This window comes from Equus quagga, chromosome 7, assembly GCF_021613505.1.
Source record: "Equus quagga isolate Etosha38 chromosome 7, UCLA_HA_Equagga_1.0, whole genome shotgun sequence".
NCBI lineage: Eukaryota > Metazoa > Chordata > Mammalia > Perissodactyla > Equidae > Equus > Equus quagga.
Window position 1 is genome coordinate 72,016,998 of NC_060273.1, and position 14,881 is coordinate 72,031,878.

General features: G+C 36.2%; 1 protein-coding gene across 1 annotated transcript in view; it reads right to left on the reverse strand.

Annotated features, from left to right (window-relative positions):
* Nucleotides 1-14,881, reverse strand: part of SPINK5 (serine peptidase inhibitor Kazal type 5) — a 71,944-nt gene that overhangs the window by 4,374 nt on the left and 52,689 nt on the right. The window contains exons 22-29 of the mRNA XM_046666416.1: nt 14,332-14,404; nt 13,305-13,432; nt 13,070-13,148; nt 10,814-10,941; nt 9,950-10,022; nt 8,931-9,058; nt 7,550-7,646; nt 1,606-1,736 (exon numbers count right to left, since the gene is read on the reverse strand). Of these exons, the coding sequence (XP_046522372.1) occupies nt 1,606-1,736; nt 7,550-7,646; nt 8,931-9,058; nt 9,950-10,022; nt 10,814-10,941; nt 13,070-13,148; nt 13,305-13,432; nt 14,332-14,404 (837 nt within the window). The remainder of the gene's footprint in view (nt 1-1,605; nt 1,737-7,549; nt 7,647-8,930; nt 9,059-9,949; nt 10,023-10,813; nt 10,942-13,069; nt 13,149-13,304; nt 13,433-14,331; nt 14,405-14,881) is intronic.

Here is a 14,881-nt window from a genome sequence, read left to right on the forward strand (position 1 = left end):
TCTCTACAGTTCCCCTTGATAGAGTATTGTGGTCTCTACAGTTCCCCTTGAGTAGACTTGTTATGGGTTTATACAGTTAACAGAGTGCTTGGCTCTGACATTTACAATAAAGAGAAGTTGAAGGACTTCCAGGCTGAAGATAAGTCATATATAGCATGAAACTCCTGAATGGTTGTACTTATTCCTTAAACAGGGACTTCTTAATTCTTAAAACTCTGTAAGATCCACGGATGGATTTCAACAGATTTATGTGCCCACAGGTACTATGCAGACAAGCTGTTAATGTCACATCATTTTCTTTTCTGGAAAGAGAGAACTTCCTCCGTATTATAAAAGGAATCTTTGATTCCCAAATGTTTAAGGAACTACTGCCTTGGATACAACAATAGTGTAGTAGGGAGAAAAGAAACCGTGTTTAGGTCCGAATCAACAAGGTTAAAATCCTGTCTGATCTACTCGCTGGCTTTGTGACTTTAAACAAGTTCCCTGAATGCTCTGAGCCTCAGATTCATCTCAGAACAGTGGAGATAGAACTACTCTATAGCAGGTAGTGAGGATTCAGTGAGAGGGCCTTACCTACAGATGTAAGGTATAAAGCATTCATATTCAGGTTTTATCCCAAATATATCAACTGTGGAGTGGCTGTTTCTTTTATGAGTAATTTGACTTAAAAAGAAACAAATGTAAGTTCAAATATTTTCCCTGAATTGGAAAAGCAGGATATCAGGCCATGCTCACATTCTGGGCCTTGCTCACAGTGTCCTAAGAAGGATAGAACATACAAGGCTGCAATGTAAGTCTGGGGTGGGGTGAGGTGGAAAAGTCAAGATTTGCCATTATGCTCTTATTTAAAGCTGGTCAAATGAAGCTAGGAAAAGGTAAGGAATGTGTATGAAGATAAGGACAAGATAGCATTTGAACAGAAAAGCAACACAAAGCTACAACCAATAACAGAAGTATTAAAATGAATCTCTTGTATTGAACTTAAAAATTCTTCTCAATAACCCTGTGAAGTCAACTGGCTCAGAGAACTGTCTCCACTTCTCCAATGAAGAAATTGAATCTCAGAAGGATGAGATAATATGTCCACAGATGGTAATAAATTTGAGAACAGACACAAGGTCTTCCATTTGCTCCAGTGCACTTTCTTTTGCTTTATACACTTCCTGTTCCGAGAAGACTTACAGGATGGGAAATATGTGCCTATCAGGTAGTCATAAGGCCCATTAGAGATTATAGGTTGGGCTCTCTGTATAGCAATGATTCTCAAATTTTTTTCTCTTTATGCAAAGGATGGATGATGTTCACACTTCCATGAGTGTACATGGGCTTATAAAGATTTTCTCTAATTGTTGTAACCTCATGACTTTTTCCTTTCTCTTCCACTCAGTAAAGTACATTAGCACTTTTATTAAAGAGATAACCTTAAATCCTCCCTATTTTATAAATGACAAAGATCATTCACAAAATCTGAATTTTTAACTGCTATTACTAGCAAATTAGTTGAAACATACCTCAAATTGATATCAGTACCCTACTGTGGGTCAACCCTGTGGTCAAGAGCCTCTACGCTGGAAGATAGGATGATGTGACTTGTATACTTACAGATTTTCATGACAGAGCATGCAGGGATTGTTGTACGTCTGGCCATCATCACCACAGACAGGCTTTAAATTCTTTGGGCAAAGGTAACCTATCTTGGGCAATACTCGGTAGTGTTTGCACATCTCAGAATCCTGAAAAAGCAAAACATAAATCAGATTTACTCAATGACACTCAAGAGGGATGAGTTTGGGAAAACCTTTTGATATCCTCAGCGACATTTGAATAAATGACTAGTAAAGGAATTGTAACATAGGTCATACAAATTCACATGTTTCTTTTCACATCTTATTAGGTAGATTTAGCCTCCTGGATTTGGCTTCTTTTTACAAGGGAAGATAAGTAGCTAAACCAAAAAACAAAGAAGAACAAAGCAGTAAGAAAGCAGAAACCTTACATGATATCAGGCACAGACAAACTGAGGCACACCCTTAGGATGAAAACAAGGATGGTAATCATGCAAGAAATAATTTCTTTTATTACTTAAATGAAGGCACTGGTTATATACAATCTAAAAGGAAAGACTCAGAGGCAAATACTAGTTAATTGCATGGGCTTTTGAGTCCTAGCTCTGCCACTAACTAGAGGATTGATTTATTAAACTACTCTGAGTCTTAGTTTCTCATCTGAAAAACGTGAATAATAGTTCTTGCCTTATACTGTTGTTTTAGGGGATTTAAATGCACGTATAACACAGTGTTTGGCACACACAAAGTGTTCGGTATATGTAGTATGCTTGTCAGTATATTTCCCAAGGTAAGAAAATTCTCATGTTAAAAAAGGAACATATTTGGGGGGCTGGCCTCGCGGTGCAGAGGTTAAGTTAACACGTTCAGCTTCAGCAGCCCGGGGTTCAGTGGTTTGGATCCTGGGTGCAGACATGACACCTCTTGGCAAGCCATGCTGTGATAAGCGTCCCACATATAAAGTGGAGGAAGATGGGCATGGATGTTAGCTCAGGGCCAGTCTTCCTTAGCAAAAACAGGAGGATTGGTGGTGGATGTTAGCTCAAGGCTAATCTTCCTCAAAAAAAAAGAACATATTTGTTCTTTGTAGTCTTTTGGAAGTATGAATTCAATAATAATAATTTTATTAATTAAAACAAAATAGGACCAAAGGAAAAAAAGAGATAGAGAAACTTTAAAAACAGGATTACAGAAGACTTAAATTCCATGGTGTCAGTAATTACATTAAATATTAATAAGACTAATTGTTCCAAAGACAGGGATTGCTAGACTAGAAAAAACAAAAAGACTCAACTATATAATGTTTACAAGAAGTATACTTTTAATATATCTTTATATTTCAACCAATAAGTTGAAAGTAAAAGGATGGAAAATATATACATGCAAATACTCATCATTTAAAGGCTAGTCTATCTATATTAATATCACACAAAGTAGAATTTAGGACAAGAAGTATTAGCAGAGATAAAGATAAGGATTTCTTTTTTATTTTAGTTATTTATTTATTTTTAAATTTTTATTTTTATAGCAGTGACATTGGATGATAATATTATATAACTTTCAGATTTACATGATTATATATTTCAAATTCTGTGTAGATGACATCATGTTCGCCATCCAAGGACTAATTGTAACACATCCCCACACACATGTCTAATCACCCCTTTCTCCGTCTTCCCTCCCCCTTCCCCTCTGGTAACCACTAATCCAATCTCTGTTGTTACATGTTTCTTTGTCATTGTTTTTATCTTCTACTTATGAGTGAGATCATATGGTATTTGACTTTCGCCCTCTGACTTGTTTCACTTAGCAGAATACCCTCACAGTCTATCCATCTTGTCACAAGTGGCCAGATTTCATCATTTCTTATGGCTGAGTAGTAGTCCATTGTGTATATATACCACATCTTCTTTATCCATTTGTCCGTTGATGGGCACCTAGGTTGCTTCCAACTCTTGGCTATTTTGAATAATGCTGCAATGAATATAGGGAATGTATCTTTATGCATTTGTGTTTTCAACTTCTTTGGATAAATACCCAGCAGTGGAATAGCTGGGTCATACGGTAGATCTATTCTTAATTTTCTGAGGATACTCCATACTACTTTCCACAGTGGTTGCACCAGTTTACACTTGTACCAGAAGTATATGAGGGTTCCCTTCTCCCCACATCCTCTCCAACACTTGTTGTTTCCTGTCTTGTTAATTATAGTCATTCTGACTGCAGTGAGGTGATAAAGATGAGGATTTCTAATGATAAAATAATAGGTTCGTTAAGAACAATCTCAAACATGTATGTACCTAAAGTATAGTTTTATAATATATGAGGCAAATATTGACTGACTGAAAGGAGAAATAGGCAAATTTTCAAATATAGATGGAAATATTAACATAATTTTTCAGCAATTGATAGCACATAAAGATCAAAATACGGAATATTTGAAAAACAAAATTAACCAGTTTGATCTAAATGATATTTACAGACCTTTATATCCAACAACTGCAGACTACACATTCTTGTCCAGTGTACACAAAATTATTGCTAAAATAGACCATATTCTAGGCCATTAAGCAAGTGTCAATAAATTTCAAAGAATTAAAGTCATAAAATGTAAGTTCTGTGACCACAGCGCAATAATACCGGTAACAAATATGATAACTATAAAGTTCCTAGGTATGTAGAAATTAAGCAACACACTTCCAAATCACTCATGACTGAAAATAATCATAATGGAATGTAGAAATGTTTTGAAGTGAATGATAATAAAAATATAAATTCTCAAATAGCAGCAGCTAACGCAGTGATTTGAGGGGAAGTTATAACTAAATGCATAATTAGCAAAGAAGAAAGTTTTAAAATCAGTGATCTAAACTTCCATCTCAAGAAGCTAGCAAATAATAAGCAAATTAAGCTTGAAAATATAAGAAAACAAATAATAAAGAGGAGAAATTTATGAAATAGAAAACAGAACAAAGCCAAACATCGGTTCTTTGAAAAGGTTAATAAATTGACACACCATTTGCAAAATTGCCAAAAAGGCAAGAAAGATACGCTACCAATATTAAAAATAAAAAGGGTGTCACTATATAAATATAGATATTAAAAGGATAATGTGGAAATGTTATAAATAACTATATGCCAATAAATTTGGCAACTTAGATGAAATTAAAAAATTCCATGAAAACCACTTTCTGAAACAGAGAAGAAATAGAGAATTTAATAGTATGATATCTGTTGATGTTCATTTCAGAAGCGTAAAGAAGTATTTGTTTGCTAGTTTGTTTTGATGAATAATTCAGACATCTAAATGGACTGCTTTAGATTGTAGTGTGTTCTAGATTGATAGAGATATTCAGGGAAAATTTAGACAAGCACCTTCTATGACTCACTGGCAAAGGTAACACTGAACTAGGTATATCCTTAGTAGTTTTCACGTATTTTCTGCTACAAGGTTCGAAACTACTGGGATAAAGCATTACAAAGGAGCAAAAAAGACAGAAGCCTTCTTTTTTTCTTACATAGTACATCAACTCAACAAATCCTGGTTGACTCCACCTTCAAAATAGACTGAGGATCCAACCACCTCTCATTATGACCACTATGACCAAGGTATAAACTAGCGTCATCTCTTCTGTGGATTACTGTCATGGTTAACTAAACAGCTGTCTAACTTTTGCTCTTGCCTCCCTGCAGTGTATTTTCAATACAGCAGGCAGAATTATTCTTATAAAACATAAATCCAATCACATCACTCCTCTTTTTAAAATCTTCATTCAGAATAATGGCCAACATCTTTAAAACAGGCCACAAAATCCTACATAACATGGTCTCCTGTTACTTTAATGACTTCTTCCTCTGTAACTGTCTCTGAGGTCACTCCATTTCAACTACACTGCTATACTGTCCTTCAACCCTTTCCTCAGCACTTTGCTGTTCCTCTTCTTGGAATGTTCTCCCCTCACTTACACATATGGAATCAACCCCTTTAGGCCTTGGTGCATATGTCACCTTCTCCGAGAACTCTTTCCTGTACAGGCTTTAAAACTGAATCCCTGCCTTATACCATATCATTTTTCTACTTTATTTCTCCCTTAGTATTACATTTCATTTGTTCACGTTTCTATTATCTATGTTCTTTTAATATAAACTTCAAGGGTGTAGAGAGTTATGTCTGTTTTTTTTTATGGGTATTGTTCTCCTACACACATGTAATGCTTGGAAAATAGTAGATGCTCAACAAATATTCGTAGAATGAATAAATGGATGGCTAAGTGGATGACAAATGAATAACGAATGTGGTTCTTTTCTCCAAGAGAAAGCTCAGCTCAGAACCAGATTGTACATTAGGAAGAAGCATGATGGGCTTCTCATCTACTGGGGATATCTTATTTCTTGACCTAGGTGCGAATATCACAGGTGTGATCACTTTGTGATATTTCATTTAGCTGTACACTTATGATACGTGCACTTTTTCTATATGACTATTATACTTCAGTAAAATGTTTTTTTAAAAAGAACAGATTTTATTTTTCACAATAGCCAACATATGAAAACAATCTAAGTGTCCATCAATGGATGAATAGATAAAGAAGATGTGTAACACAATGGAATCTTATTCAGCCATGAGAAGGAAGGAAAAAGAAAATCTTATCTGTGACAACTTGCAGGAAACTTGAGGGCACTGCACTAAGTGAAATAAATCAGACAAGAAAGACAAGTATTCTATGATATCACTTATATGTGAAATCTGAAAAAGCCAAACTCAACAGAAACAGAGAATAGAATGGTAGCTACCAGGGGCTGGGATTGGGGGAATTGGGGAGACACTGGTCAAAGGGTACAAACTTTCAGTTTCAAGATGAATAAATTCTGGGACTCTAATGTACAGTATGGTGATTATGGCTAATAATACTGTATTATAAAGTTGAAAGTTATTAAGTCAGCAAATCTTACATGCTCTCACCACAAAAAAGAAATGGTAATTATGTGAGGTAATGAAGGTGTTAGCTAACCCCATGGTGGTAATCATTTCGCAATATATAAGTGTATTGAATCAACATATTGCACACCTTAAACTTACACAATGTTATGTATCAACTATATCTCATTAAAGCTGGGAAAAAACAGAACTGATTTTGTGAATAGCTCTTCTCCATGCTTAGGCTTTTCTAGTGTAGTGCCTAATCTACTAGCAATACGTAATTAGTATTTCACTAGTGCAATTCATCCATTATCCTAGCTGAATTGGGCAAATAATTAGATAAAATTCATGTTTTATACCTTTCTTTCTTCTTTTCTAAGTCTCCCTTCTTTTCTAAGGGACCAGGTCCCTTCTAGGGCTCAATTTGAGATTCCACTTGATAAATATACTTCATTCTCTCATATCCCCTTTGTTCCTTTCTACTCCTGACTTTGGCAAAGCTCTAAAAAAAGCAATCTGATTAGGCTAACTTACACTAAGGTATACATTGCTGGTGGGCATCAGCCTATATTTTCAATAAAAAGTTTTAATTACTATGAATTGCTGGTTGGCAGAATTTCACAAGCATGAACACGCTCAGCATTGTAGTCCAGGCTATTGGGAAAAGAATTTGGTTTGGGGAGAAAAAATGAGAGGAAGCTAGGTGAGGAGCCTTTTTGGTCTGCTGAAATTACAGAATTAAGGCTCCTCACTACTGATTTGACCACAGGTGCAAGTCACATTTACTACACACCCACTTTTTAAAATTTCACAAATGTACTAAATTGGCTTGGAGCAGGGCTAAGAATCTCAAAGCGCACAGAATAATGCATTGATGAGTCATCCCAGACTCTCACTAAGCATGAACTACATTTAATCCTCAAAGGACTTGAGGCTGTACTAAATCAGCCTTTTCCAGACCTTTCTATGGAAATGAGGTTTATGGAGGGCAAGTGGCAACAGGACCCCCAAATCAGAAAATTAAGTTAATAAGTAGATTTTCAGAAACAGACACTCTTACCAGAGTATTGAGGGAATCTGGGCTGTCTTCCTCTTCAGAAGATCTAGAGTGGGATGGCTTTTCTCGAATTCCTGCCCTTTCTGAAGCTTCTTTTTGACTAGAGAAAAAAACAAAAAGTAACTTAAAGTTATATCCACAAAGATCAGCTCCTATAACTTCCAGTTGAAAGTTAAGTAATTCTAATATAATATGATAGAACCATAGAAAATTCACCAGAGAGTGACCTAGATGACATGTTAAGAAAAGTAAACAACTGGGAGCTGGCTTAGAGCTCTCCTCACTTAATAGATGTTCAACTTGGACCAGTTGCTTAAATTCCTCAAGCTTAATTCAGTGGAACATAAAAAGAGGATGGTATTGGTAATTCCTGCCTCAAGGAACACACAGCAGTCCCCCCATATTCGCAGGGGATACGTTCCAAGACCCCCAGTGGACTCCTCAAACTGAAGAAGTACTGATCCCTATCTAGCCTGTTTTTCCCTACACGTACATAGCTATGACAAAGTTAATTTACCAGTTAGGCACAGTAGGAGATTGACAACAATAATTATTAATAAAATAAAACAATGATAACGATATACTGTAATAAAAGTTAAGTGAATGTGGCCTCTCTCTCTCAAAATATCTTCTTGTACTGTACTCACCCTTCTTCTTGTGATGATGCGAGATGATAAATTGCCTTTGTGATGAGACGAAGTGAAGTGAATGACATAGGCATTGTGACATAGAGTTAGGCTACTATTGACCTTCTGACCATATGTCTGACCATATGATCACCTGCTTCCGGATCGCGGTTGACTGCGGGCAACTGAAACCGCAGAAACTAAAACCGCGGATAAGGGGAAACTACTGTACTGGAAGAGCTAAAAATATACTGATTACTGTTATTGTGTTCATAGTGGTTTTCACAACCGTCGTCATCATCATTATCTATCGTGTCCATTGGTCCCTAAATATGGTTGCCCATCAGAATAATCGAGAAACCCTTTCTAAAAAAATTTCTCTAGCCCTGGAGATTCTGACAATACATTTTGGGGCGTTAATTCTGCATTTTTAAAAAATTTCTCTGTTCAGTCTGATCTAGCTGTGGAACAAAGATCTGGAACAATTTCTTGTAACTATGACCCTGATAGTTGGAAAAAACATTTTTTTTCAAGTGACACAGTTAGTAAACGTCATGGTTGGAACTTATAGCTGGATTTCCTGTCTCCAAGTCCAGGTGGTCTTTCTCCTCTATCAGGTGTTCTCAGTTTAAGTGACTTGATCTAAAGACTTATTTTGAGGACCCCGTGGATTCATGAGCACGTATTTATTAAACCAGCAGTTTCTAAAACCACAGTTGCCCCACTAACTGAAGGGGTAACAAGATCCTCTTACTCACAAGATAGTTCTGCACATGTAGCACTTGTTTTTATATAACTTTCCATCAATGCCACGCACGGGATCATTCTCTCGAGTGCACATGAGCTCATCATTCCTCACGTACTGCCGAAACTTGCTGCAGTTATCCTAGAAAATGAGAAAGGGGAAGTGAACATGGCCTTTTCTGTTCTTGGCTTGGTGGCTTTCTCAAATTTGGTTTTAGGAAGTCCTCTCTTGGCTCTAGGCTCAGACTCACTGCACTCCTCCTGACAATGGAGGCCAAGGAACGCTCAGACTGTCTAAATTTTCTGTCCTCCACTTCACTCTGAACCTCTCTGCACTGGTCCTGGAGACATACGGAAACATAAAACAACACTTGATAGACCTCCTTGTCTCCCCCGCCCTTTCCTTCCATCCTTCCTATTCTCCATTTCCCACATGAGGTGTACTCTTGACCAAAGGGCAATCTCACGGGAATCTAACTCCACAAATGTGATTATCACCGTTAAGTTTGAAGGAAGAAATCTTTGCAGTCCTAAAAAGAAAATACAAAAGGCAGCATCATGCATGCACACTATTGATTCGTTGATGCTGAAAAAACCATCCGGGGAAAAGAGAAAAAATACATCAAGGACAGAAGCGAAAGAGGAGGCTTTAAGAGTAGTGTATATTATCTGAACTGTTAAAATCATTGTCAACAAGCTACCTAAAGCCTCATTTCACGTTCAAAGCATCAGAGATAAGCATGCAGTAGAGGTGGTAAGGAATTTTAGCCTCTAGTTTTCAATTCACATTTCTCCCAAAGAGGAGAGACTAAGGCAATAATTGACACACACTGTAGGAGAATTCTCTACAAAACTGAGAAAAACATTAAACTTCAGAGCCAGAAAACAATCTTGTTATAACCCAAAGTGACAATATTGACAAAATCGATTTTCTTTGAAGCAAAAGATTAGCATCTTTATTATTATGAAAGAGAATGCAACATTCTGAGGATGAAAAGTGAAATCGTTATCTTGATATCTTTTAAGAAATAACCTTTGCATCTTTTGAGGGCTTGGCATTTGATTTTTCTTCATCGTTCTTTTTTCTTTCACTAGCTTCTCGCTCACTGCAGAATAAAAAGGGATAGGGTAGTTTTTCCAGGGTTATTATTGAAATTTTTTTAACCAAGTATTTCTTCAATTCTGAACATAAGCAAATATAACACTATTTTCTCATATCTAAAAAAAAATTAAACTTTTTTTTTTTTACGAATGAGCTCTGATTGTTGGAATTTGCATAACATATTTGTGGCAATGCTATAAACTTTCATAAATTCAGTTAATATCTTCTCATCCAGAATGATATGATCCTAAAAGGCAATTACTTTCTTTTCCTTAATTGAACACATTTATGGCTCTCATATAAAGAGTTGCTTCATTTCTCCTTTTTACTTTTCTTCTTAAATTACAACTAAACTCTCCATTATTGATTCTCCTTAATGTAGAGCGCTTTAAAGTTTATAAACATCTTTTAAAATATTATCTCCTTGAATCCCTATGAAAACTATATTGTGTTGTTATTCTTCCCTTTATATATACGAGAAATTGAGTTTCTGCAAAGTGAACTGGCCTGTTGTGTCACTTAGCTGATAAGCTTCCTCTTTGAAAGTCCGTGATTTGGGTCCTATACAATAGCTGGCTCCCTATCTCATGTGCTCCAGGTATGATTATGCTTCTCATCATCAAAATAAAAATTTCTTGTGAAAGTGCTTCAGAAACACTATCTTCTTCTAAAGTGAGGAGCTATTGTTATATTTTTAATGTGTGATGCCAATGCCTTAGGTTTTAAATTAAGGGGAACTATTTTCTGGCAAACAGGCACAACATATCAAACTGATCAGTAAACCTCTTCACGTACAAGATGCTCTGACACATGGCACACTTGTTGACGTGCATCTTGCCATCTGGACCTCGAACAGGGTTATTTTCTCTGGTGCAGATAAGCTTTCCTTCTCTCACCATGTTCCGGAATTCGTGACACTGATCCTACCAACAGGAGTAAAAAAAAGATGTTAATGCGATTGTCTGATCTTTAAAAGGGAAAACACAATTGGTTGGTTAGATATAAACTCCTAACACTTGAACGATAAAATAAAAACCCAGAGAAAATGAAATTTAAAGAGGCAATGTGTTTTAAAGTCACTTTATTCAATATCTTCTTAAGAAGTTTGAATCTTCTCCATAGCATCCCCCTCAAATAACTGTCTTGCCCCCATGACATTTCACTCCCACCTAAGGCGGGCCATACGATTTTCATACAATTGTCACTAGGGTGAGCCCCAAATCTATCTCGCTGTAACTCTACTCATTACTCCACACATAGAAGCCCAGCAATGAACTGAAAGATGCTCTTTTGCAAGGCATATAAAGATGTAGACTTTAGCTTTGTCCCTCAAGAACAAAATTTTAAAAAGATTTTCTATCACATCTGTATTATATGCCAGGCACTTTGTCGTGTTCTCTAATGGACTTCCTTTGGTTGTCATAAAAAAGCTGTAAGATAAACACTCATTATCCCCATCTTGCAGATGAGAAAAATAAGGCTCAGAGAGATTAAGTCATTAAAATCGACGTTGGAATTGTGATCAGAAACCTGCTAACAATCGGGCTATATTCTTTGTCTTCTTTGCTTTTACCTGGCAGGGAATAAAACTCCTCTACATTTGTAAGAAGATGGAGGGGACTTTTTGTTCACTGAAAAATAAGAACCTTAAAAAGAAGCCAATGGAAATGAGTCCCCAGAATCTGGCCTCTATTAAAATTTTTGGACATCTGTAGAAGTTTGTCTTAAACGTCCTTTGAGCTGAAAGAGCCAAAGTAGAGATATAGGAAGATTACCTTGAAAAATACTGCTAGTAAACAGATTGTAGTTATCTTCCTTTATTTGAACTCTGATACCCGTGAGCAACTCCAGACCTACTTTCATCTGCAGAATTTAAAAAATTCTATGGAATTGAATACCTGATCAATATATTAAATGTCTCAGAGCCATCATTTTTAGAAGTTACTAGAATTATTTCTTTTTCCAGATGCCCCAAATACCACATACGTATATGTGTATGATTGCACCCATCTGCCTGTATTGCAACTTTTGCTTTACGGATGCAACCTCTGGCCCTTTTGTTTATTATGTGTGTAGTTAACTTCTCTGGGTTTTTCTCAACTGTAAAATTGGAACAATATTACCTTCTGCATAGATTTTGGGGAGATTTAAATATGATGATGCGTGTGCTTTGGAAAGCTTATTTTACTTTGCGTATGTAGATAAGACCATAACTCTCTTTTGCCACACATACACAAAATATCTGGATTTCTGTATATACATATAGATAGAGTATTTTTTGTTTGAAATTCATAAAATAGATATTTAAAAAATAAAAATAAATTGACCACAATTATAAATAGAATAAATGGCCAGTAGAGATCATTTGAAGTTCTGCAATAAAGACTTTTCTCATAGCCATTCATCTGCCAAAATGCCGTCTACCAAAACAGAGATTCCCACAATATTTTTAAAACATGATAATTACTACTAATGTTTCATTTTGTTTAATCAGTATAGATCTAATGAAAAATTTCCCCCCTAAGGAGAAAACCTTCCTGGGGAAATGTCATTATTTCACTTTTCTACTTGAAGTCCATAGATGGATTAGAAGACATTGTGCTGCGTCATATTCTACATTTTGCTGTTGTAAAGTATTGAACATTATTCTTAAAGCCCCAAATTGAACACAAGATGGCACTGGAATGTCAACTCAAGAATTTATCAGCTGGAGCTCCACATTTTTGATACTTGCTTTCTTGTTTGTAATTTTGGTGACTCTTTGCTTGTTTATTTATTTGTCTTAAAACTTCAGAAAAGAAATTCACTTGATAATAAGAATAAGTTGACAATTGTCACTGGTCCTACTAATGTGTGATAATTGCATCAGAGTTGCTCTGCAGGCATTGGATAGCATGCTATTTCTTTGCAAGATCTGACCATGGCTTGCTTGTTTACCATTATATCCACAATGATTGAGACAGTGTAGGCATTCCATAAATATTTGCTGAATGAATTGACCATACAACCAACTATGCAAATTTAAGTGTCAGCATGTCTGACATATATGACCTGTTTTTCATTGCTCCTTTCTTCTGTGTTTCTTCTGTTTTCATCCTCTTTCTTTTTTCTTTCAGCTGCTTCCCTTTCCCTGAAAGAAAAAATGGAAATAAACATTTCAACCAAATTAAACACCTCATTAAGTACTAGATCTGCTTTAAAAAAAAATCATTTTCTCAAACTGATGAGAAATGATTATTATATGTTGAGCCTCACAATTAAAGACCCATTTTTGAAAAATACTCACAGTTTTTCCTTACACATAGCACACTTATTGCCATGCATCTTGCCTTCTGGACCCCGGACAGGATCACTTTCTCGTGTGCAGATAAGTTGTCCATTTTTCATTTGGCTTCTAAACTCATCACATTCATCCTGAAAAAACATGGAAAGATTATATTAGAAATGCTGTTTTCACGTAGTATTTAATTGGGCTTGAAAATCTGAAGATTTCAACTGAAGAATCAGGCAGCCACTTAACCTTGCTGTGGGAGACACTATAACGTCCGATGAAGACATCCATTTCCTAATTCCTGGATCCTATAAATATGGTGTCTTACACGGTGAGGAGGAGTTAAGGTTGCTTAATCAGTTTGCTAATCAGCTGACTTTAAAATGGAGAGATTATTCTGGATTATCTAGGAGGGCTTAGTGTAATCACAAAGCTTCTTATGAGTGCAAGAGGGAGGCTGGAGAGTCAATGTCAGAATGATGCAGCATGAAAAAGATTCTGATGGCCATTGCTGAATTTAAAGATGGCCACAAGCCAAGGAATACTGGCAGCTTCTGGAAGTTAGAAAAGGCAAAGAAACAGGTTCTCCCCTAGAGCTCCCACAGGGAGGAGGGCAGCCTTACTGACGTCTTGGTTTTAACACAGTGAGACCCGTTTAGGACTTCCAAACTCCAGAAATGTATGATAATAAATTTGATTTATTTTAAGCCACTGTCAGTATCATTTTGTTACAGCAGCTGAACCTCATTTTGCCCATCCATAAAAGAAGTTTAAGAAAATATTTTTGACCAGGCTGTTGAGAGAATTAAATAAACTATTATTCGTAAACGTGCTTTTTAAAGTGTTAGACTGAAAGATTTCCATGTGGGATTAATTTTCTACACTGGACAAGTTACCACTGGTAATCTAGCTAATGACGGCTTCTGACTTTCGAAGGGTAGGATCTTGCTTGGCAACATTGACATCCTCTTGCCATATTTTTGATAGACAAGTGTTGACTTACAGAAAGCCCATTCTTGCCAAAACCTAGTTAATGACTCACTTTTTTGGATGCTGAGTCAGTCCCATTTGATCTGACACCGGAATGCTTATTTTTTTCCTCTGCTTCTCTTTGCCTGGGATAGAAAAGAGTCAATAGTCACCTTGTTAACATACTCGGGTTTGGAAGACGCCTTAGAGCTTACGTATCCTAAACTACTTCCTTCATAGAGAATCTCTCTGCATATCCCTGAGATGGACAGTTAGGTTGGTTATTAAGAAACTCCTTCATTGCAAGGCAGATATTCTGGGGAGATCAACTCAAGTAATTTCAGTCTCCTTTATTTGTGTTCAAATTTATCTCCCTATAACTTCCATCCTTTAGTCTTATTTCCCATTCTCAGGACAACATAGAACAAGCCTGGTAAATCCGTTACTTATTCCCAATATTAATCCTTCAGATATTTAAAGGCAAGTTTCAGCTCTCCAAGTCCAGCTTCCTCAATTCTTTCACCTTTTCATCATAAACTGTCATTTTTCATTCCAGATCAACTCACTATTCTAGTTCCTTGATTTGTAGGTCAGCCCATTATAATATTATTTCTTAAAGTGTG